This window comes from Ostrinia furnacalis, unplaced genomic scaffold (assembly GCF_004193835.3).
Source record: "Ostrinia furnacalis isolate ACB-3 unplaced genomic scaffold, ASM419383v2 OfSCF4102, whole genome shotgun sequence".
In the NCBI taxonomy this organism is placed as follows: Eukaryota; Metazoa; Arthropoda; class Insecta; order Lepidoptera; family Crambidae; genus Ostrinia; species Ostrinia furnacalis.
Window position 1 is genome coordinate 1,242 of NW_021134341.1, and position 25,036 is coordinate 26,277.

General features: G+C 35.9%; 2 protein-coding genes and 1 long non-coding RNA gene across 3 annotated transcripts; 2 read left to right on the forward strand and 1 right to left on the reverse strand.

The window, feature by feature from the left end:
• Positions 1 to 4,018: 4,018 nt before the first annotated feature.
• Positions 4,019 to 11,105, reverse strand: LOC114358691 (protein cueball-like). Its single transcript, XM_028312711.1, has 3 exons — positions 10,926 to 11,105; positions 8,544 to 8,940; positions 4,019 to 4,776 (listed from the first exon to the last, which is right to left on the reverse strand). Exons 1-3 carry the CDS (start codon positions 11,023 to 11,025, stop codon positions 4,245 to 4,247), a joined length of 1,029 nt encoding a protein of 342 aa, XP_028168512.1. The 5' UTR covers positions 11,026 to 11,105; the 3' UTR covers positions 4,019 to 4,244.
• Positions 11,106 to 12,816: 1,711 nt separating this feature from the next.
• LOC114358709 (protein cueball-like) lies at positions 12,817 to 15,258 on the forward strand. The gene is made up of 3 exons (XM_028312743.1): positions 12,817 to 12,971; positions 13,764 to 14,160; positions 14,477 to 15,258. Exons 1-3 carry the CDS (start codon positions 12,872 to 12,874, stop codon positions 15,000 to 15,002), a joined length of 1,023 nt encoding a protein of 340 aa, XP_028168544.1. The 5' UTR covers positions 12,817 to 12,871; the 3' UTR covers positions 15,003 to 15,258.
• Positions 15,259 to 19,400: 4,142 nt separating this feature from the next.
• On the forward strand, positions 19,401 to 20,283 carry LOC114358710 (uncharacterized). Its single transcript, XR_003656392.1, has 2 exons — positions 19,401 to 19,437; positions 19,759 to 20,283. It is a non-coding gene; the product is annotated as an uncharacterized LOC114358710 (long non-coding RNA).
• The last annotated feature ends 4,753 nt before the right edge of the window (positions 20,284 to 25,036 follow it).

Here is a 25,036-nt window from a genome sequence, read left to right on the forward strand (position 1 = left end):
GGACAAAGCAGTCGGACCACGTGTCCAGAGGGAATCACAGCACTTTTAAGCCGGTTGCACATGTTGTCGTAGACTCACAGTCGCTTTGTTTTTACACAGTTGAATGTGTGTGTGGGAGCTGTGGTGGGGGAAATGTGGGGACACTGGCTCTCGTTGTAGTTACGCGCGACTTCATATCTATTCTCTTTCTATGATCTGAGGTATAGATAATGTATAGGCCTTTAGATCTGTAGTTATAGCTGAAACATTTGTCTAAGTAAATACACACATTTTTGTTAGGTATTGCTTTGCGGGACTATTCCCACCTGCCCATAGATTAATCTAAGCACCTGCCCCACTGTAACTCCTGTAAACCAGGATTTATAGCTTACCCTTCAATGAAACATGACTTTTCTTATTAGATGATCCTGCTAACCCCTAGTACTAATCTAATTATGCTTGTTACGAGTAGGTTCACCACAATGTCCACAATAGTCGAGCGGCGCCGCGGCGTGCGCGAGGTTCGAACCCGGATCACAGAATAAGTAATAGTACTGCCCGGATTCCCCGGATCGCGAGTCGGCCAGTCCAATACCTTCACCGTTCGGCTATTCTTGCTTCAAATTAATTCGGTGCTTTTGAAGTCAGTAGCTATCCCCCGGGGCTATTTAACTTTTTGTTGTATATATGTACATATGTATAGAATATTGTTAGATTTGAATAAACTGTATAATTTAACTTTCGATATTTGGGTTTCACTGGAGGCTGTTATTAGTCCTAAATTATCGGTTTTTCGGATGTTTATTAAAACCATCCATTGATCTGCATTCAAGTAGGTAATCAAATCCGCGGATAACTGTCACTCAAACCAAGTAGGTATAATTCGTTATCATTGACTTATCGATCGGAATATTGAACCCGGAAGATATTTGCTTACTACGCACATGGATAAACGAGTTACTGTGTCGCAAATATTCGTAATGGCCTTCCTTTGACTGGCTGAAACGAGAAGGAAATAAATGATAGCCATGGTTCGGAAACTAGACCACGTGGTATTGTAAGGCCCAGTATAGATGACCCACGCTGAACTGTCCCGCCAAACTCAATGACAGGGGGGCGCTACCATCGTTCAACTATATGGTTTCCAACATGGCAAAAATCTGAACCAGCGATCCGGTATTGACGGTGGCGCCCCACTGTCAATGTCATCGACAGGACAGTCCAGTATTTTGGAACTATACCTCTAGTACGAAAAACTTTCGAGTTCGTTTCGTTGCGTATTCAAAGTGTCATCGAAAAATTTTGTATGAAAAATTAAACAGCGCCCCCTATATTATAGCCGCCCTAGGGGGCGCTGTTTAATTTTTCATACAAAATTTTTCGATGACACTTTGAATACGCAACGAAACGAACTCGAAAGTTTTTCGTACTAGAGGTACTGTACCTCTAGTAGGAAAAACTTTCGAGTTCGTTTCGTTGCGTATTCAAAGTGTCATCGAAAAATTTTGTATGAAAAATTAAACAGCGCCCCCTATATTATAGCCGCCCTAGGGGGCGCTGTTTAATTTTTCATACAAAATTTTTCGATGACACTTTGAATACGCAACGAAACGAACTCGAAAGTTTTTCCTACTAGAGGTACTGAACAGACGGCGAAACGAAACTGCAACTTTCTGATGATTCTGATGAATGAAACTAAAACTGAAAGTTTCAAACTGGTCGCGTCATGTGTGGTCTCTCAACGGACTCTATGGCAGAAACTTAGATGCAATTCAAAAGTAACTAGCAGTTGCAGTTTCGTTGCAGTTGCGTTTCACCGTCTGTTCTGGGCCTTAGACACGTATATGATACGGTATCATCATTGATACCTACAATTTTTCAAGAAGATAGCGTTATATCCTAAAGATCTGTAAAACGCACCTTTAACCCCCCGCGCCCCCTTTATTAATCTAAGGGCGACGGTTTAATCATTTACCATCAGGTGATACGTCTGCTCGTAATATCTAATCCCATCAAAAACAATACTTGTCAAAAAAACCAAGTCTCGCAACTCAGTTGTTCTACGGTAAAAAGTTGTGAGATCCATGTAATACCAAGTCCAGGCCAGGAAATCTTTAACGTTTTACATAAATCTATTGACTTGGCCATCGCACTAAATAATTTAATTTACACGTGTTTTCATGCGATGGCCAAGTCAATATATTTATGTAAAACGTTAAAGATTTCCTGGCCTGGACTTGGTATTACATGGATCTCACAACTTTTTACCGTAGAACAACTGAGTTGCGAGACTTGGTTTTTTTGACAAGTATTGTTTTTGATGGGATAGTTTTTCCTTGATTCATACACCAAACACTACTTATATTCCAAATTTGAAGCTTCTAGGTCTGCTAGAAGTGCCTTAGAGTTTTGATGATCGGTGAGTCAGTGAGTGAGTCAGTGAGTCAGTGAGTCAGTCAGTGAGTGACAAAATTAAGTAACTTTGACCCGTTATAATTCTTAAACTACTGGTTCAAATTGAATGAAATTTTAAATATACCGTGTCTTTACAATGCCTGCATAGCTAATGAAAATTCAGCCTTCTAGTTTTATCCACAACGAAGTTACAGGCGGTCGAAAATGGCCTGAATTGCTTCGAGAAAAGGATGGTACGGCCGTGCCGCTTTTTTGCTCGACTTGGTGGGGGCACTGCCGTGCCCCCAGATTATTTTATTAAGTCCATTTTATCCATTTATTTACCTAGTTAGGGGCCAGCCATAATTTATTACGTCACATGTTAAGGGGGAGGGAGGGGCGCGGCTAAGTGTGACATTGTGTGACAAGGGGGTGGTAAGGGGCAAAATAATAAAGCACAGCATCACCTATCACGGAAAGATACACAGCGCGCCATCTATCTCCAACCTTACAAAACACTGTGCTGTGTAACAGGTATGCGAGACAGTAACTATGGTAACTATTCAACCCTCCTCAGTTGCCCGAGAACTTGCTGTCTCAATTTATCAATAGATGTCGCTACCTCACACTTTACCTAAAGTATTTTTATTTATTTTGAATTAATATTATGATTTAAGTTAAAAGTAAGGGTGGATTCGACCAAACAAGAGTAAATAATAAATGTTAATCTCAGAATAAATCGTCAGTTTTGACATACACATACCGACAGATTTAGAGGAATGGAAAAAAAATCTTCAATGTCATCATTATTTTAGGTAAAAAAGACCTTTTTATTCAATTTAATTCCAAATATGAAAAAAAAAATTGCCAACTGTAGATATATTTTTTTTATTATTTTCTTTAAATTACCCCGCCAATATTTTCGTTGAGTGTTTTGAATGAGGGTTTTCCCGAATGAAAGATCCGCTAGATGGCGGGACGTTGATGTGGGGTCTGACTGCTGCGTGATTGGTGGATTTTGACATATCTGTCAATGTTATGTCAAAAATAACCAATCATGCAGCATTTGGACCTCGCGTCTACGTATTGCCATCTGGCGGATTTTTCATTTCCGAAAACCCTCATTGAATGAAGCTGTTACTAATTTGGATTTATTTTACGTGAAAGTTGTTTTTTTCTGAGAATTTCGTTGTGTAAGCATTCAGTTACTTACAAGTTTATTATCCCTTCTATGATCTGAGATTATGGCCAACTTAGCACCGTCAGAAATCATTAAGGCAGATGAATTGAAAAAAAAAAAAACGGTCATGCATGCAGACAGATCGACTGCCGTAAGACTTCGTCGAAGAAGAGACAACATCGAGCCATAGGGGCAGCGTCAATCACTTGTTGACTAAAATAAAAACATTAACTCCTTCTGGTGCAGTCGGGAGAAAATACCTACCAACTAAAAGTAACGTACGCCGACCATTGAGTTATAATGTACTACGTAGTAATAATTATTACTTCAATGACACTGACACGATTTTGTTACATTTCTGATTGTTTTCATACATTTTCATTCAGCAAGTAACTGATAAATAACAAATTTGGGTCTACCAATGAACTGGGTTTTGGCAAGTTGACTTAGAGACTAGAGTTTTATTTTATTTTATTGACAACAGATAGTAACTATAATAAAAATTACAATTCAAACAGTTTAAAGTAATTATACACAACCAACACAGTTATCCACATGAACATACCAGGGATGCTTAGCTTCAATCGCGCGATTTTATCGATTTTACGCGATAAGCATAAGTAATTTGTCATCTAAAATCATCCATAGGATCATAGGATTTTATCACGGCGCGCCCTCCAACCCGGCTGTACTAATAAAAGTGAAAAGGCACAGTAAAAATACAAAAATAAAGTACAAGGGCCAGCAATGCATTCCTAGAGTTGTTGAATTTCGCTGCTTTATTTGGCAACGTTCTGGGCAAAGTCTCACACTCAGGGATTCCGTAATTCGCAACTACACCAAAAGTGTTTTTTGAGAGCGTGACCACTAGCATAGGTTCAACGTTTTGTTTGTCCTTTGCCAATTTCCAGACGGTGTTGTAAAACCCCAAATCGACCCAGTAGATCCAGTCCTCTGATACTGTTAAAGTATTTATTAGTCGTAGATGAGAGCCATTTAGCAATATCTGCCTGTCCTCTCCTTCTAGGTTGGAACTTTCTATGGAAAAACGTTCGCCCTCTTTTTCATCTGCCCAATATAATCTCTTAGTTCTTTGGTCGATGGCTAGGCCCCTTGGCATATAGAGATCAGTGTGAACAATAACCTCCCTCTCTGAACCATCAAATTTGGATCTTTCTATCGATGCCATTGAATTGTGCTGGACAGATGTCCAGTAAATGTATCTGGAATGAAACAGAATAAATTTCAATGTACAGCTGTTATGTAACATTATGAAGAAACATTATTTATAATGGCCATTAATGGACACAGTCGTTATAGTTAAAATGTTATGTACCTAGCTGAATTTAAGTAAAAAACTTTTCAGCTTTGTTTTCGAAAGTTTATTGCGTGTAACATGTTTCCATGATGTGTATAATACAGTGTGAGTCACGTTAAAGTGTACATATGATAATTAACTTTTTTTAAAAATAAAACCGACTTCAAATGCGTGAACACAAAAAAAAACTAAAAATTAAAAATATTGCGTATAAAAAAGTTTATCCCCAATTTTCCACCCTTGGGGGTGAAATATTTTCTTCAAATTCGCATGAAACCACCCTTTTGATAATACCTATTCAACAAAAAAATAATCGTTCAAATTGGTTTATAATCGGCGGAGATATTGCGTATAAAAAAGTTCATCCCCAATTTTCCACCCTTGGGGGTTGTTTTTTTTATTATTAAATTTAAATGGGACCACCCTTGAGGTATTACCTATACGCCGAAAAAAGATTTGTTCAAATCGGTTCATAATTGGCGGAGTTATCGCGTAACAAACATAGAAAAAAAAAACATACGGGTCGAATTGAGAACCTCCTCCTTTTTTGAAGTCGGTTGAAAATAGATGAAACTAGACCTATTTTTATCGACAAAAAAGAGGTCAAAATTTTTTTTGCGATTTTTTTTTAATTTTTTATAGAATTTTTTTTTCTTCCAATTACCTACTTATTGTAAAGAACTTATAAACTAAGCGGTATATCGTGATAAAATAAAAACAGTAATAATGCTAGATAACAGGTGATACTAAAAAAATACATAGAAATACACAAAAAAGCTAACAAATAATAAAAATAGATACTTTTTGAAAATAATCTACTTTAAAATTCATGTTTTTTTTGGTTATTTGATAAATTTCTCCAAAAAATGCCCCTATAACCAGTAGTTTTTATTACTCTGTATTATTCTCTATCGTATTCCTTTCGTAAAACAAAAACCGCATGTCTCTATCCCTATCACAACGTTTGCAATGATCGTTTGAACTAAGCCTCTCCGGGCGCGCAATTAAACGCTTCGTTAACAACGAAACTGAAAATGGCTCTAGATTTGTAATTTTGATAAAGACAAGTTAGATTTTAAATAAAAACAAAAGATTTCGAAGTAAAATAAGCATTTCACTGCACAACAAAATTGCACCTTTTGGCTGATGATTGACTTTCAGTACATGATGTTTACTAATTTGACGTCGCTGATTCTGAATCTGCCGTCCATTTTTTCGTAGCAGCTCTTATTTATTTATTTATTTATTTATTTATTTATTAGGGACATCAACAGCTTACAGATTTCAATGTAACATTAGACACTTAACACTAAGGAAAGCCAATAACAGATATCCACGCAGTAACTTAGTTTAAATTTTGTCTGTGTACAAACAAACATTTGTGAAAAGAAGCTGAGATAAGTTACATAATTTTATTAGTCTTATTACAAACATTTTACAATTAAACTTGTAAAATATTTGCAAAAAAACAGTGCTCATAACCTATTAAATTATACTATAATTACATTCCACATTGTTATTTACCATTTACTCGAACGCCAAATGGAGGGAAGCACAGCAAAGAGCGAGGTTAAGCGCTGTCATCAACCTTATCACACAGACAAGGTTGAGCAACGGTTTCTGCGACATGAAATTGATGGTGTTGCATAGTCATCGTTACATAGTATAAAACAAAGTCGCCTTCCGCTGTCTATCCCTATGTATGCTTATATCTTCAAAACTACGCAACGGATCTTGATGCGGTTTTTTTAATTAGTTATTAGATTAAGATATTCAAGAGGAAGGTTTTTATGTAAGTAAGTATAACATATTGCACTTGTGCGAAACACGGGCGGATCGTTAGTTAATTATTAAGACATNACGTGTTATAGCTTTCACTCAAAAATTGCTAAATTTCAGTCTTAATTCGCCGACAGTTCAAAAAATACTATGTTTTCTTTGTATAATTTAATATGGTAGCATTAAGAAGTGTTAGTGTGAATAATATAAATCAATTTTGTTTCATTTGCGGAGAGGATATGTTTGAATAATCCGTTTAAATGTGACAAAGTTCGTAAAATTGGCTTACAAAAATTAGTTTGGGAACCCAGTGGAAATGAAAGATAAGCCTTGAATTCCGCAAAAGGCGTGGAAAAGATGCGTTGAGTTTTTACGTTTGTGAACAAATAAGAATATGAGTAGATTTAGGTTCGAAACCGCTATGATTTGAAAGGAACCCTTGAACCATCGCGACGACTGTTATTTTTATTTTTAAACAGTAATGGTATTAACACAAAAAAATTAAGTAAATGGTAATTCCTTGCATACGTTTGGCATGTATACGTCTTTTAAACCCTAAGAAGTCACCTAAACCTCATGCTGATACTTCACAGGAGGATTTTGAGGCGAAAACTGGCAGTGTGGTAGAGACTTTGAATGTGACCCGAAAATTTCAAAACCATGTAGCCAAGATGGTTTAAACGATCGTTTCAGAGATCTAGGATCTTCAAGTCTTCAGAAAAGACATGGAATGAGTTATTTTGACATACTAATTATTTTTTTTGGAAAATCCGTAAAAATCGTACTATTCTACACAACGAACAACGCATGAGTCACTTACAAACATGTTTTTTTGGTTGGATGTAATATAAACATAAACTTACACTCTCTTCGCAATCACCTGAACAATTTCTCACAACTCTTAAGGATCTAAGTGAAGAACATGGCGAGCAAATCCACCAGGGCCTTCGTACGATAGAGGGAGGCTATCAGGGCCACTGGAATGCACACATGATGGCTGACTGCTGTTGAAGCATTCAGAAGAACTGTCTTCCTTTAGCTTCAGCAAGGAAGTCAAATTAATGAAAGTTTTTTCAACTTAACAACTTCATAAAATAGGATCATCTCTAAAAAAAGAGTGTTTTATTACAAAAAGACCCAAGTGTCATATTTTTTTAACCAGAGCTGATACAGACATTTTAATCACAGATTTGAAATCGTCATTAAAAATTGGACTAATATCATGTAACATCATAACCCAATCATCAGAAATGCTGTTGTGTAGTGTTTTAGTTAAAATTAAAATTGTATCTAGTACCTGTAGCGGAGAATAATGTTGTGGCAGGCCTTTGTTCAAACGATCATAGCAAATGTTGTGATATGGATAGAGACATGCGATTTTTGGTTTTACAAAGATAATACGATAGAGAATAATACAGAGTAATAAAAACCACGGGCATTTTTTGGAGAAATTTATCAAATAACCAAAAAACACGAATTTAAAAGCAGATTTTTTTCAAAAAGTATCATTTTTTATTATTTGTTGGCATTTTTTGTGTATTTTATGTATTTTTTTAGTATCGCCTGTTATTTAGCATTATTACTGTTTTTATTTTATCAGGATATACCGCTTCGTTTAAAAGTTGTTACGTTTTCTTTACAATAAAGTAATTGGACAAAAAAAATTCTATAATATTTTTTTTTTAAAATCTCAAAATATTTTTGACCTTTTTTTGTCGATAAAAATAGGTCTAGTTTCATCTATTTTCATATGTACACTTTAACGTGACTCACACTGTAGGTATAACCATGACCAAGGAAAGACGAGAACCTATTGCCATCAACGACATGGCCAAGAAATAAAAATTGGTACATCAATAAGTAACAATAATATCTTAAAAAAAGGTAGCTTACCCTCTGCAGCTATCGACGGCAATCAATTCTGGAGTATAATGTTTCATTTTGATCAAAAGGTGGCCATTGCCATCGTTTTCGGAGTCTGGCATCAATGACATCCAGAATATGCTTCTTTCCATTGTGTCAGTCCAGAAAAGCATTCTTTTGACGGGATCAAAGGCCATACTCTCTACGTTCTCGAGCTGCTTTTTCTTGGTTAAGGGCTGGAACTTCTTTGTTGTTAAATTAAAGCTGAATATGGTTGTGTTGTCGTTTCCCCTGTCGACGAAGAACAGCACGTTGTTGACAGCATCGTAAGCCAAAGCAGAAAGCTCCCAAAAGTCAGTGCCTTCGCTGTTCGTTTTGGTTTGGTTACTGTAGAACTCTAGTTGGCCCTCACTGGAGATAACAAAATCTGAAACAAGGAAATTAACTATGAGAAAAATAGTATTTATCTTCATTTTTCTTACGAGCCTAAACCTATTTTTTTTATCGTATATTTTTTAAATTATTCAAACATTTGCGTCTGTAGTAAATAATCATCTTGATGAGCTGATAATGGAAGATAAATATCCTTAACTTTAATCTTAATCTTCAATCATCAGCTCATCTTCTAATGAAATTGAAGTTTAGCGAAACGATGCACTGTGGGCCCGGCAGAGGTCAAAAGTAAAAAAAATCAGTTGTCTATTAATCTTTTTTTATTTACGCAGATAGATAGTTAAAAACCTCTAGTTTTAGAAAATATTAAAGTACCAACATGTTTCTTAACAAATTGGTATACTTTTACGAGTCAGAAGTCATTGCTTGCAAGCCTAAGGACGGTTGCTATCAGCGCGTCCTAAGTTTATTGCTTTGTTTACATAAAGTTTTGTTTATAAATTGTATTTAAAACTAGTGAATTTAACAATAGAAATCCTGGAAAAAGGTAATGTGTAACTTGTTGTCAAAATTTTAAAGTTGTATGGCTAGTATTAACATGTCAAATATGATGAAAATAATTGATAATTTATTGAATATTTTTAGACTTTTAGTTTAGTTCCCCGTCGTGCCCCGTAACAATTTATACGTCATTAGTTAGCTGACAATACGCTTTATTATATTTTGTATGCAATTTCACCCAAGAGTACCAAAGGTCTTGACAGTAGGGGTCCAAAGTTGCATTATTAACTTAGTTTTAAAATTCAAAACAATTGATTTTTCTGTTATAAGCTAAGAAATTCATTGCTCGTTTTCAAGATTGTTAGTATTTGAGCAATGGAATGTTAAAAAAAGTCACGAATGCTGAAAAGTCTCGTCTTGTGTACCAACATCTAAAGTTATCATTAGTTAGTGATGAGAAAAATATTGACATGCAGAATTTAGAAAATAAGAGTAATTACATGTGCAAAAAAAATTGTGAGTGTTTTAAAAAGGCATCTCAGTCTACAAAAGTTTTCAAAAATAGACAATCTGACTGGTTAAGCGATCCTTATATCACTGGTTTGCGAAATTTGCCTAAAAAAAGGAAGTCTTCTTTACCCAAAGAGTGTATTACTTTAATTTCAGTAGAATAATATAATATTATACAATGTTTTACAAAGTATTTTATTTTATTAAGAAGTTTTCCACTTTTGACCGCTGTTACATAGACGCGGGACCACCGTGCGATGCAACTGTGTCGAGTTTGGGCAGAGTAAATACAAATGAGTAGGTCATCTTCATAGAAACGCACCGAGCGCGGTTTGTATGTGAGCGCGCCAATACGTATGCGGCGCGCACGCACACACTGAGAAAATTTAGCGTGGTTGCGCCGAATTTTGTCAGTGTGTGCGTGCGCGCTATTGACGCGCTCACATACAAACCGCGCTCGGTTCGTTTCTATGAAGATGACCTACTCATTTGTATTTACTCTGCCCAAACTCGACACAGTTGCATCGTTTCGCTAAACTTCAATTTCATTAGAAGATGAGCTGATGATGGAAGATTAAGATTAAAGTTAAGGATATTTATCTTCCATTATCAGCTCATCAACATGATTATTTACTACAGACGCAAATGTTTGAATAATTTAAAAAATATACGATAAAAAAAAATGTATATAAAATAGCACGTGTTATAAATAATAATAGGTACAAGAGAAGAGAAGAGAGTTCGTTTCGGATTAGCAAGCTGAAGTGGCAATGGGCAGGGCACATAGTAAGCAGAACTGACAGCCGATGGGGCAGCAAGGTTCTGGAGTGGAGGCCACGTACTTACTGGAAAGCGCAGCGTAGGATGTCCACCTATGAGATGACCTCAGGAAGGCGCTGGATGCAGGCCGCTAACAATCGGCCTTTGGGGAAATCATTCGGGGAGGCCTTTGTTCAGCAGTGGACGTCCTATGGCTGAAATGATGATGATGATACATGAGTAACTCACCCCATGAGTCAGCTGGATTCTCGTCACAATCAGAGCACAGTGAGTGAACTAAGCCGATGGACAAGGCAACAACGCCGAGTAGAATCTCCGTCTTAAACATTTTGTTTCATAAAATATACATAATACAAATTAGTTCGAATATTGTGCGTACAATGTCGTCCAGAGTAATGAAATGAATAATACTTTTAAATCAGGGAACGTATTGCATGTTGTTTTGAAAATTTTTATCGCGGGTCACGTTACTGAACTTTAGATTTGATAAAACACTAATCAAACCTAATAATATGTTTAGATATTCTTATATTTAATCTCTTTAGGTTAAGAGCTGGAATCACAACACCGACTCTTTACAAGTCCTACTTTGGCCAATCTTAACTTTAAAATAAGTATAAGTATTGAATCAACTATCCTCTTATTTGGAAGTAGGTATCTAGGTTACCTAGTACCTACCAAATCAAATACGAGACCTATGTACTGAGTGAAAATGTTTTAGTTGAGTTTGTATGCGATTTACTCTTTCTTGACTCAGATATTTGATCTTTTTCTTGATAGGCCATTCAAAGTTTTCAATATTTTTTATTTATAAATATTTAGTCTATGTAGGTTAATTATTTGTATTATTCTTAATTTTCTTCTAATATTGCGAAACTAAAATTACAGAACAGAATCACCGTTTTCAAATTAATCTTTTCCCATAAGTAGTTTTAAGACTTATTATTATACGCGTGTGTGAGCGCGGTAAGTTTATCAATTTATTTGCGTTGTCAGCAGCATTCATTAAATCCTCCTGAGTGCAGTTGCTCGGGCACTCAGGGCACGACGTCACGTGCTTCATCGACTGGGGAACAAAACCGCACCTGCACTTCATGTTTGCCAATTTGCGCATTTGACATTTTGCGAATTTGACAATTTGCGAATTTGGCAGATTGCGACCGCTTGACAATTTGCGAATATGACAATATTTGCTCATAAAGGACAAGAACCGCTAAAATTTCGTAGGATTCTAAACGAGAGATAAATAATTGTATTATTTTACGCCAACATCTTCGCAAATTGATCTTCTTCTTATCGTGTCGACAGCAAACCTACACAGTGTCAGCCCAAAACTCCGCTACAAGAGTGGAAATAGAGTAAATAAATAATAAATAGAAAGTTAAATAGACTTCGGGCAGGTTGGCCGTAGTAAGGACAATCTGGTCAAGTGGGGATTCTTGGATGGCTCAAACATGGAGTGCAGGTGCGGTTTTGTTCCCCAGTCTATGAAGCACATGATGTCGTGCCCTGAGCCTGAGTGCCCGAGCACTTAGGAGGATGTAATGAATGCTGCTGACCACGCAAATTGATCAGGTGATCCATCTGTTCGTTTGCCTCCTGTCACATAAAAAAAAAACTTACCGCACTCACGCGTAAAATAATAAGTCTAAAAACTACTTAATGGGAAAAGATTAATTTGAAAACTTTGAATGGCCTATCAAGAAAAAGATCAATTTAAAAATGAAGTCATTAATATCCGAGTCAAAAAAGAGTAAATCGCATACAAACTCAACTAAAATCTTCTCACAAATTCATAGGTCTTGTATTGTATTAGATTTGGTACTAACCTAGATAACCTAGATTAGACACCTACTTCCAAATAAGAGGATAGTTGATTCAATACTTATATTTTAAAGTTAAGATTGGCCAAAGTAGGACTTGTAAAGAGTCGGTGTTGTGATTCTAGCTCTTAACCTAAAGAGATTAAATATAAGAATATCTAAACATACTTATTAGGTTTAATTAGTGTTTTATCAAATCTACAGTTCATTAACGTGACCCACGATAAAAATTTCCAAAACAACATGTAATACGTTCCCTGATTTAAAAGTATTATTCATTTCATTACTCTGGACGACATTCTACGCACAATATTCGAACTAATTTGTATTATGTATATTTTATGAAACAAAATGTTTAAGACGGAGATTCTACTCGGCGTTGTTGCCTTGTCCATCGGCTCAGTTCACTCACTGTGCTCTGATTGTGACGAGAATCCAGCTGACTCATGGGGTGAGTTACTCATGTATCATCATCATCATTTCAGCCATAGGACGTCCACTGCTGAACAAAGGCCTCCCCCAATGATTTCCACAAAGGCCCATTGTTAGCGGCCTGCATCCAGCGCCTTCCTGAGGTCATCTCATGGGTGGACATCCTACGCTGCGCTTTCCAGTACGTGGCCTCCACTCCAGAACCTTGCTGCCCCATCGGTCGTCAGTTCTGCTTACTATGTACCCTGCCCATTGCCACTTCAGCTTGCAAATCCGAAACGAACTCTCTTCTCTTCTCTTGTATACATTATTTTTTTATCGTATATTTTTTAAATTATTCAAACACTAGCTTTCCGCCCGCGGCTTCGCCCGCGTGGAATTTTGTCTGTCACAGAAAAACTTTATCGCGCGCGTCCCTGTTTCAAAAACCGGGATAAAAACTATCCTATGTTCTTTCCCGGGACTCAAACTATCTCTATGCCAAATTTCATCAAAATCGGTTGCGAAGTTTAAGCGGGAAAGCGTAACAGACAGACAGACAGACAGACAGACAGACAGACAGACAGACAGACAGACAGAGTTACTTTCGCATTTATAATATTAGTTGGGATTTGCGTCTGTAGTAAATAATCATCTTGATGAGCTGATAATGGAAGATAAATCTCCTTAACTTTAATCTTAATCTTCCATCATCAGCTCATCTTCTAATGAAGTTGAAGTTTAGCGAAACGATGCAACTTTGTCGAGTTTGGGCTCGTAAGAAACATGAAGATAAATACTATTTTTCTCATGGTTAATTTCCTTGTTTCAGATATTGTTATATCCAGTGAGGGCCAACTAGAGTTCTACAGTAACCAAACCAAAACGAACAGCGAAGGCAGTGACTTTAGAGACCTTTCTGCTTTGGCTTACGATGCTGTCAATAACGTGCTGTTCTTCGTCGACAGGGCAAACGACAACACAAGCATATTCAGCTTTAATTTAACAACAAAGAAGTTCCAGCCCTTAATCAAGAATAGACGGCTCGAGAACGTCCAGGGTCTGGCCTTTGATCCCGTCAAAAGAATGCTTTTCTGGACTGACACAATAGAAAGCAGCATATTCTGGATGTCATTGATGCCAGACTCCGAAAACGATGGCAATGGCCACCTTTTGATCAAAATGAGCCATGATACTCCAGTATCGATTGCCGTCGATAGCTGCAGAGGGTAAGCTACATTTATTGAAGATATTATCGCGATATCGTTACTTATTGATGGACCAATTTTTATATCTTGGCCATGTCAGTTGATGGCAATAGGTACTCGTCTTTCCTTGGTCACGGTTATATTATAATACGTCATGGAAACATGTTACACGCAATAAACTTTCGAAAACAAAGCTTAAAAAGTTGTTACTTAAATTCAGCTAGGTACATAATATTTTAACTATAACGACTGTGTCCATTAATGGCTATTATAAATAATGTTTCTTCATAATTTTACATAATAGCTGTACATTGAAATTTATTCTGTTTCATTCCAGATACGTTTACTGGACAAGTATCCTGCATCCAATGGCATCGATAGAAAGATCTAAATTTGATGGTTCAGAGAGGGAGGTTATTGTTCACACTGATCTCTATATGCCAGTGGGCCTAGCCATCGACCAAAGAACTAAGAGATTATATTGGGCAGATGAAAAAGAGGGCGAACGTTTTTCCATAGAAAGTTCCAACCTAGAAGGAGAGGACAGGCAGATATTGCTAAATGGCGCTCATCAACGACTAAATACTTTAACAGTATCAAAGGACTGGATCTACTGGGTCGATTGGGGGTATTACAACACCGTCTGGAAATTGGCAAAGGACAAAGAAAACGTTGAACCTATGGAAGTGGTCACGCTCTCAAAAAACACTTTTGGTGTAGTTGCGAATTACGGAATCCCTGAGTGTGAGACTTTGCCCAGAACGTTGCCAAATAAAGCAGCGAGATTCAACAACTCTAGGAATGCATTGTTGGCCCTTGTATTTTATTTTTGTATTTTTACTGTTCCTTTTCACTTTTATTAGTACCTACAGCCGGGTTGGAGGGCACGCCGTGATGAAATCCTATGATCCTATCGATGATTTTAGACGACAAATTACTTGTGCTTATCGCGTAAAATCGATAAAATCGCGCGATTGAAGCTGGTCGCGGCGCGCATCCTTGGTATGTTCATGTGGAATAATGTGGATAACTGTGTTGGTTGTGTATAATTACTTTAAACTGTTTGAATTGTAATTTTTATTATAGTTACTATGTGTTGTCAATAAAATAAAATAAAACTGTAGTCTCTAAGTGAACTTGCCAAAACTCGTTTAGAATCCTACGAAATGGCAATGCCAGATTTTGTATGGAAGGTGGCGTCTTTTTTTTTCCCGCGGCCATCGACCAAACTTTGTTTTTTGATTACAAAATAGTGTAATAAACCAAACTTACTATGACATGTATACCTCTAAACTCAGTCTGAACTGAGTTACGAGCATTAGAAGTTTGATGATTTTCATACTAGATTTGCTTTTTGTGCGCAAGTTTTGTAAGAAATTGCAACAAAATATTGCGCTATTTTTTTATTGCGCTGATTCTGCTCCATACTGATGTCTGGAGCCTTTAATGGATGATGTTGTTTGTTTACACATACAATCTCACTATTTTGTTGCAATTTCTTACAAAACTTTGCGCGCAAAAAGCAAATCTAGTATGAAAATCATCAAACTTCTAATGCTCGTAACTCAGTTCAGACTGAGTTTAGAGGTATACATGTCATAGTAAGTTTGGTTTATTACACTATTTTGTAATCAAAAAACAAAGTTTGGTCGATGGCCGCGCGAAAAAAAAAAAGACGCCAATTTCCGGCATTGTCTTTTTAGCGGTTCTTGTCCTTTATGCGCAAATTGTCAAATTCGCAAATTGTCAAGCGGTTTCAATCTGCCACATTCGCAAATTGTCAAATTCGCAAATTGCCGAATTTGCAAAATGTCAAATGCGCAAATTATCAAATTCTCAAAATGTCAAGTTTTAAAAATGTCCAGTTGTTTAGGTTTAATAATAAAAGTCAAGCAATTAATTGGCAGAACTTTTAATCATTAAAATGTGTTAAGGTTTTTTTAAAACCTAAAGAGGATTTAGGACGCTATTTGGATCAAATATGTAATTGCCCAATTATGAATAATAAATAAACAAATTAATAAATAAATAAAATATGAAACTATAAAACCGTATATTATTAAGGACATTTATAAAACTTGACAATTTGCGCATTTGGCAATTTGGCAAATTGCGAATTTGGCAGATTGCGACCGCTTTTAGTTCCAAAATACTGAACATGACATTGACAGTGGGGCGCCACCGTCAATACCGGATCGCTGGTTCCGATTTTTGCCATGTTGGAAGCCATATAGTTGAACGATGGTAGCGCCCCCCTGTCATTGAGTTTGGTGGGACAGTTCAGCGTGGGTCATCTATAACAATTTTCGAAATTGACAATAGGGATGTTTCCTGGGTCAAAAAGCAATAGTTTTAATTAGTCCGTCAGTTAACTTATCAAAAAATACTCTACACGTAAGTATTTTTCACTTTTTCAAACTAATGAAAATTTAAAGAGATAAAGCGCGCCAAAGTTAATAAGAAGAGGCCCGTGACGTCAATGCTTGCATAAAAGTGCCGCACGTTGTGACGTCGTGCGGAATTTCAACGCACCATAACTATATGTAATTATTTGTTAGATTGACAAATAAAAACATATGTGTCCAATATTTTTTTGACATTAAACATGACGGACTAAAAAAATTTTTTTAGGAAACTAGCCTATTTGCGCATAAAGGCGCTGCGCTGCGCTGCTCAGCGCAGCGTCCGTTGAGAGACCACACATGCCGCGACCAGTTTGAAACTTTCAGTTTCAGTTTCATTCATAAGAATCATCAGAAAGTTGCGGTTTCGTTGCAGTTGCGTTTCACCGTCTGTTCTGGGCCTTAGACCGAGTTGCACCACCTAACTTTAACCTGTAACTACATATAACGATAACCGGAGCTTCTACTGTATATTATATCGTCCGGGATCTCGGGATCGAATCCTTTACTCGTAATAAATAATACTGTTCCGAATTTATAGTGATCTTGCCACAATAGTTGACACGACGTATCAGCTTCAAAAATTCTGGATGTGTATAATAGTCACAAGGGAATGTGCAATTGTGTATCTAACCTGTATAATACGTTTAACTCAAAGTTACGGCATTAGCATTAGTATCAAAGTCGATATTAGTATCAAATAAAAAATCGGTTGAAATCAAGCGAGAAAAAAAAGCAGTTTTAAGGTCAAATTTCGGAAAAAATTAAATAAAAGCAAAAATATCAATTAAAAAAAGTAGCTCAATTGGGTTGGGGTCAAATGGGCGAACTTGTATTCTTAGTCATGCATGACCTTACCTATACAACACCCACGAAGTTTGTCTTACCTTCCGCCAAACATCCTGTATATTAAAATTAAAACGTAAATTCAGATTATAGGATAAGAATTACATAATTAATTTGTCTCTCTCATCCAGGGAATACACAGGCGACACAGCGCGCCATCTATCGCCAATATTGAACAACACTGGCTGTCTGCTGTGTAGGTGCAGGTTTGGTTCCCCGAGAACTTGTTGCCATCAATAGATGTCACTAGCTAGTACGCCTAAAGTATTTTTTATATATTATTTAGTAGTCAGAAAAATATTAGGGATTTATTTCTAGTACTGGTATTTTGAACCTCTTTTGTATTCAAAATAGCCCGGCGTATTGTCTAAACATCATTATTTCTTTACATTATTTATTTTGAATGCTATGTAACTATGTGTTTATGCGCTCTGGAAAGGGCCTTTATGTACTGAATAAACTATTTGATTTGATTTGAATGATATCCATCATTTCGAATCTCTGAATTAATTGAGGGTGGGTCGGGGATAATTGTATTAAATTAGCACTTGTTCACTTTCGCCGAACCTCCCCGGGGTGACATATCGAGATAAAAAATGTGCTTTTGTTGCATCTGGGCATCTGCCATTGTCATGCGTAGGGCTTGGGGATATGCACATGTGTGGATCACTTGCTATTGTTATTTATAACTACGAACACGTGTTCAAAAGTGGTTATTCAATGTGCGAATTTAATAAATAAATTAAAACTAATTTTGAACAATATAAAGATCTTGTGGAATCATTTTCATCAGAGTTTGTTCCGGCGTTTCTTTTCAGCACTTGCCATATGTTTGTCTCGAATAGGGATTGCAATCCGGTATCATTTTCAATCCGGCCGGATTGCAAAGTTACTTGGTCTAGTATTTAGTGTTTTTTAGTTTTGATAATAATACATAAAAAGACAAATAAAATACGTATTTATGGAAAATAAAGTCACTTTTATTTATGTTTTTCGGTATTAATTGTAATTTTTGGTAAGTAGGTACGTACTATTTGTACTAAAATTATGAAAATTCTAAATAATGAAGTTAGTAATCAGTCTGACTCTCACTTATTGCTGTATGTAAGTATCTGAAAGTACTTACCTAAGTAATAATACTATTAAACTCTTATTAATAATTTACACAGACTTAAATCAACAACAGTCTTTTAAATTTGTACTTATAAATTTAACTTCAGTTCTTTTTAAGAAATAATCTGACTCCTTAGAAACAATAAAACAAGAAGCATTTATTTTTTGCAAAGGAAAATGCAATGAAGTGTCGCGGCACGTCTAGCGATCTGGCAAATACGCGCGCGCTCGACTTTCCCAGTTCACGTTCGCGTATTTTTTGCTTTACCGGATCCGGCGCCGACTTACCGGATCCGGTAGGTCCAAAAACACACCGGATCCGCCGGATTACCGGATCCGCCGGACCGGATTGCAATCCCTAGTCTCGAAGCGCTGGTAGGGCCCAAAAGATAAGGAGACATGTAAAGTGCCCCATAAGGGCTACCTTTTCATTTTTTATTACTTACTATTTTTGACGTTCATAAGTCCCACTTGTGGTCTAAACTGAATAAATATTTTTGATTTTGATTTTGATTTCATTTTATGTTTAAGCCATGATCTTTTGCTATACGTTAATTAAATAATTCACGTTTATTTGTTTCTAAGAACAATATGGGCACCTATTTCTGACCACTTTTCTTCTGTAGGTATCTTGTAAATCGCCCATTTGCGACGACACTGTGACATCTCGACATATACGATTTTTTGTTTTACCGAAATTCTGAACCGCGATCTTGCGTTCTTTTATCTCCAAAAACAGGGTATTTGTTACTCCAAAAACAACAATACTATGAGAGAAAGAGACAAAATATTACGTTATAGCGCTGGCTCGTTCGGCGATCTAGTTGGCTTCGACACTGTGACAGTTCAGTTGCCACCTGCGCTTTGAGATGTGAGGTGCTCTTCGTTTTTAAGAAAAACGTGACATCTCGAGGATACCGCGGTATTGATGACAAAGGTAAGGTTTTAAAATATTTTTATTTTATTCGACAATGTGGCACGTCATACTTATCACAGTGTTCTTCTAAAACAAAAAGCAAAGTAAAAGATAAATTATTTATATGTCACGTTATTCTTGTAAGAAAATCGAAGTATCATCGGGACATCTTAACTAGTAACGTTGTAGATGATGAAAATTTTTCCTATATTGGAAATATGTTGTAGGTCATTTGTTGATGTTCTGTTATTGCAGAATACATGTTATTGAAATTGAATGGTATATCTACTTGTCACGTTGTATACGCTAAACAGTAATACTAAACTCCAGATATCATTACAGATGGGGACTAGCAATGCAAAAAAGCAAAGGTTAACATTTGTGGCGATGCACTGCCTGAAGGAATTCCACAACCTAATCCGACAACATGACTAACAGCGCTATGCGAGCGCTGTGAAAGGGTCTCTTTGAGCTACAATAACGTCGGAACTAATATGAGTAGATATAGACTGATAAACATACATTCGTTTTGAAGAATAGTTCAAATACTAGAAATACAGTGCAAATAAAACATACTTATACGACTGTCTGTTTTTACAGACACAACAAGCAAAATATTTTATATTATCATACAATAGCCTTAGATTAGCTTAATCTAAGACGATAGCTAACAAAATTATCTATTAGTAGAAGTATGCTAGAATAGCAATGCGTTGGATGACCCCAGATATATATTTATTTATTATTATGTAATTATTCAATGTTACTTAGCTGTATTGGCTATGTTTTGCTTTCTGCAAAAAAAGGTATTTTAATGTTTTAATATAATTACAGATCATCAGCAATTGATGGAATTTTATCGCATCTTGCCCAAATTTACTTTGGCGGGCGCAACATTGTTTTGTATAATAATAATTTGCAATAGGTATAACTATTGCAGAAAAACTACGCCAATAAAATGGCTACATTATTTATAAAATAATAGTGGTTGTTATTTTTCACTATTAATACATTATTTAAATATCTTTTATAAATTTTATTTTAAATAAGTATAAAAAATTAAAAGACCCTAAAAGCTACCAAAATGTCGCTTTTTTGCCATTTTATGCGCTGGAGACGGCGATTTTTGCGTTGATAGTTTTAGGATTAATTACATTTAATGTAATTAACATGGTGGCAAATTGTAACCCAATTTTGGTACCTTTATGTCATTAATACCAAGCAAACTAATCTAGGGATAATCCGGTTCGATTGCATTAAGTGAGTATTACAGAACTTAAGTATTCCTTATTTACCGACTTAAGAAGTCCTTTGTGATGGGGGCGAGTCCCTTAGTGACTTATGAGAAAAGGTAAGACGAAAATGATTTCAGTCATTCTGAAAAGATCATTAAACAAATCAAAAGAAATGAAATACAGCTATTAACAAATAAGACTTTTGGCTATCGGTCGATTTTTTTAAATAATAACGTGTTTTTCTGTGTAAAAAGGCCCTTGCTATATAAAATACTTATAAAAAATGTTGCACAAATAGTTCTTGTTGTTGTTGTTGTTGTAGTTGTTGAAGTTAGGTACTTTAAGGTTAATTTATCCTATTAAACTGAATTAAAAAAAGATTATCATTTTTGTGTAATTTTATAGGTACCTTTGTGATCTTGCCATTTAGAAGGTATTTGACGATACCTAAGACTTTTTACTAAATAAACTTTTTCTTACTAAAAGAAAACTGGAATTAGTCCCAAATGAGTCTTTACGCGAAAAAAAAAACAAAATTAGCTCTTACGGTTTCACCAAAACCCTGTAACAAAATTACAAAGCAAGTTAAAGTCACCTTAAAAAGTGAAAAGAAATAGACTAGCCTTTATAACTGTAAGGTCTAAATCCCCCTGGCTTCGGACTGAGAAATTTTATGTTAAAAGTTAGCACGAAACGGCCAAACTTCGCGATAAACTGCCCGCGAAATACCTCACGTACAGACCTTAAAAAATCACTTTTATTTACATACTAATTCTGGAACTTCATAAGTTAACTCAGATTTATATTTTGAAGTTGCAAGGTTGTCTTCATTAACTTGTGTTTGGTTGTTTAATCAAAGGGAAAGAGAATAATTTTTAGTGGTCCAAGACTTGGATCCACCAAGTCACATTTTCATCTTTTTGAAATAGTTAACGTACCTATATCATGGTACCTATAATAACTTTTATAACTTTTCTAATGAGTTTTATTTTCTGTTCTTTGAAACAGATAATAATAATAAAATTTCTAGTAGGTAAAATGGGTTACATGTAACAGAATGTAACAATAAATAGTAAATAAATAAAATAAATAAATATCCTTGGACATTTTACACTGCGCTTCTAGTCCCAAACTAAGCAAAGCTTGTACTATGGGTACTGGACAACGGATATTTAAACATACTTAAATAAATACTTTTTTTTTGTAAATACATACATATCTATACTTCTATACTAATATTATAAAGTTGAAGTAGTGGAACATGACGCTCAACCACCATAAGGAGTTAGAAAATTTAATTTACATAATCTTGGTTTGTCTATATATACTGGGCAGGGTAAAAAACTTCGTCACCGCGATGCAGGATTGTATGCGCGGTGGAGTTTGCCATAGTAAGATCGTAACAGCGCCATCTGTTGGTACGGTTTGTAGTGGCGCAATTTATTAATCACAGTTGTTTATTTGGTTGAACGCGCTAATCTCAAGAACTACTGGACCAATTTGAAAAATTCTTTTTGTGTTGGATAGTCCGTTAATCCCTGAAGGCTTTAGGCTATATATCATCACGCTAAGACCACTAGGAGCGGAGCACCAATGAAGAATGTTTCAAATCAGTGATTTTTTTCCTTTTGAGAGCTGACGCTGCGTAAACGGTTAAAGTTTCGCATAAATTATGTATGATAGGATTTTCCCCTTTAAAAGTTCTACAAAAAAGTCCGCTACAGCATATGTCTATCTTTTATGGTTGGCTCACTGTAACCTTTTTGTCTGGATGTCTGGATGTTTGTTCCTCTTTCACGCAAAAACTAATAAACGGATTTTGTTGAAACTTTACAGTATTATTATTTATAACCCAGGCTAATATATAGGCTACAATTTATGACGATATGTGACAAACTAAATTTCAATAAATAGTTAAGAGGTGAGAAATATCCTTAAAAACGCCATCTATCGACGTGCTTTTGACGGTCGTAAACATTCATGAGAGCGAAGCCGTGAAACGTATCATTAGTCCTAATTAGGAACTAAATATTACATTTATAGAACTGTTCATAATATTTAAAATTTAGTCATTATAGATATTTTATGTAATTGAATAATTCACTGTGTTTAAACGAGCAAATCAAAGTCTAAATTAGTGACCGCCATCTATCGACGTGCTTTTGACGGTCGTTAACATTCATGAGAGCGAAGCCGTGAAAAGTATCATTAAAATTTGATGTAATTGAATCATTCACTGTGTTTAAACGATCAAATAGTATTCAAACATTTAGATAATAACGTTAAAAACCATTTAAAAATCCTATGAGAACTTTTTCGACTTCTACACGGACGAAGTCGCGGGCAAAAGCTATTTGTAAAATCATCATCATCATCATCATCATCATCATTTCAGCCATAGGACGTCCACTGCTGAGCATAGGCCTTTGTAAAATAATTAGACTAAATTATTAAAAGTGCCTACCCAAAGTCATTAGTCCACGCGGACGAAGTCGCGGGCACAGCTAGTTATACATAGAAACACACCCAGTCCAATACAAACAAATATGTTCATGCACACAAATGTTTGTACTGTGCGGGAATCGAACCCGCAGCCTCCGGAATAGTAGTCCGCTTCGAACCACTACACCAAACGGCCGACAAATAAATAATGATAAATAATTAAAAATAATTAAAAATAAACAACTCATTATTATTCTATGTAAAAAATTACGTTTAATGATTAACCCTAATATGAATAACAATACTCAATATCCATACTTCCATACTTATATTATAAATGCGAAAATAACTCTGTCTGTCTGTCTGTCTTGCTTTCACGCCTAAACCACTGAACCGATTTTGATGAAATTTGGCATAGAGATAGTTTGAGTCCTGGGAAAGGACATAGGTAGGTAGATAGTTTTTATCCCGGTTTTTGAAACAGGGACACGTGCGATTAAGTGTTTCTGTGACGGACAAAATTTCACGCGGGCGAAGCCGCGGGCGGCAAGCTAGTAAGTTAATAAAACTGTACTAACTATGAAATGAGGAAATACACGAATTTATATTCAAGGCTCGTACTTCGAAGAATGATAGAGAAGAATCAGGCATGCATACCCAATCAAAACGTTATTACTCCGGCCGCCCGAGATGAATGATCGGGGTATGAATGAATATGGCGCGCAACCAGGATATCTTGGCCTTCGGTGAAGAGACGGTGGTTTCGCGTCAAAGATAAAATACAGGATTTATTGTTGACCAATAAAAACACTAGGCTGACTGTACTACTCAACTACAACTACTTTTCCTACAGCAAGGCCAATATCCAAATTCTCAAATACTTCCATGGTGACTTTTTTTACTATGCCATACTAAATGATTGCTCAACTGTGAGATTTTTAAAAATATTTGAACTTCTTTCCCTTGGCGAAAGTTGTGTATTCGAGCAGTAGAATCAATCAATTTGTTTGATGAACTACAGAAAAACATCATGTATTTGGGGTCGGATTGCAAACACTGCGATGACAAATCTAACGAGATTGAGTTTAGAAAACAGCAAAACCTTGACCTTACCGATAAATCATCACAGCAAGAACAATAAAAAGTTGGTAAAAACTTAGTTTGTTTTGGGTCGTAATGTGTACCGTGATCCTATTTTGGAATATTTCGAGATGGTTTCTTTTCCATCGTAACAAAAATTTAACTTTTTGTAAAAGCTTCTGTACGAGGTGTGGCTATTAAATAACGAGACTGACGCTGTAAAACATTTTATTTTGATTTTATACTTTTTTACTTAACATCACCTTCAATATACACCCCTTCTCTATCCCTACAACGCTCCATGCGAATCTTCCATTGTTCGAAACAGTGCTGGAAGTCTTTTTCTGTCAGCTCCTTCAGGACGCGTGCCGCTTTCTCTTTCACAGCTTCAACAGTCTCAAATCTTATTCCTTTTAATACAAATTTCACCTTAGAAAACAGATAGAAGTCGCACGGCGCAAGATCCGGCGAATAAGGCATTCAAAGTGTCAGTACAAACATTTTTGTGAGCTTCTTGTTGTTCAAAAGTAAGAATTTTAGGCACCATTTTGGCACACACTTTTTGCATGTGTAAAATTGTTATGTAATATTTGCCGTACGGATTTTTTATCAATTCGTACAGTTTCAGCAGTCGCACGAGTACTTAACCGACGGTCAGTTCGAATTAGATTACCGACTTTTTCGATTTGTTATCAGTTTTTGACGTGGAAGGGCGACCCGGGCGTGAATCATCTTGAACGTCTTCTTGGCCATTTTAAAAAGGCTTAAACCACTCAAAAACACGTGCAAGCGATAAACATTCATTGTCATTCAATAAATTATAAGTTTCAGTAGCGGTTTTTTCAAGTTTCATATGAAATTTC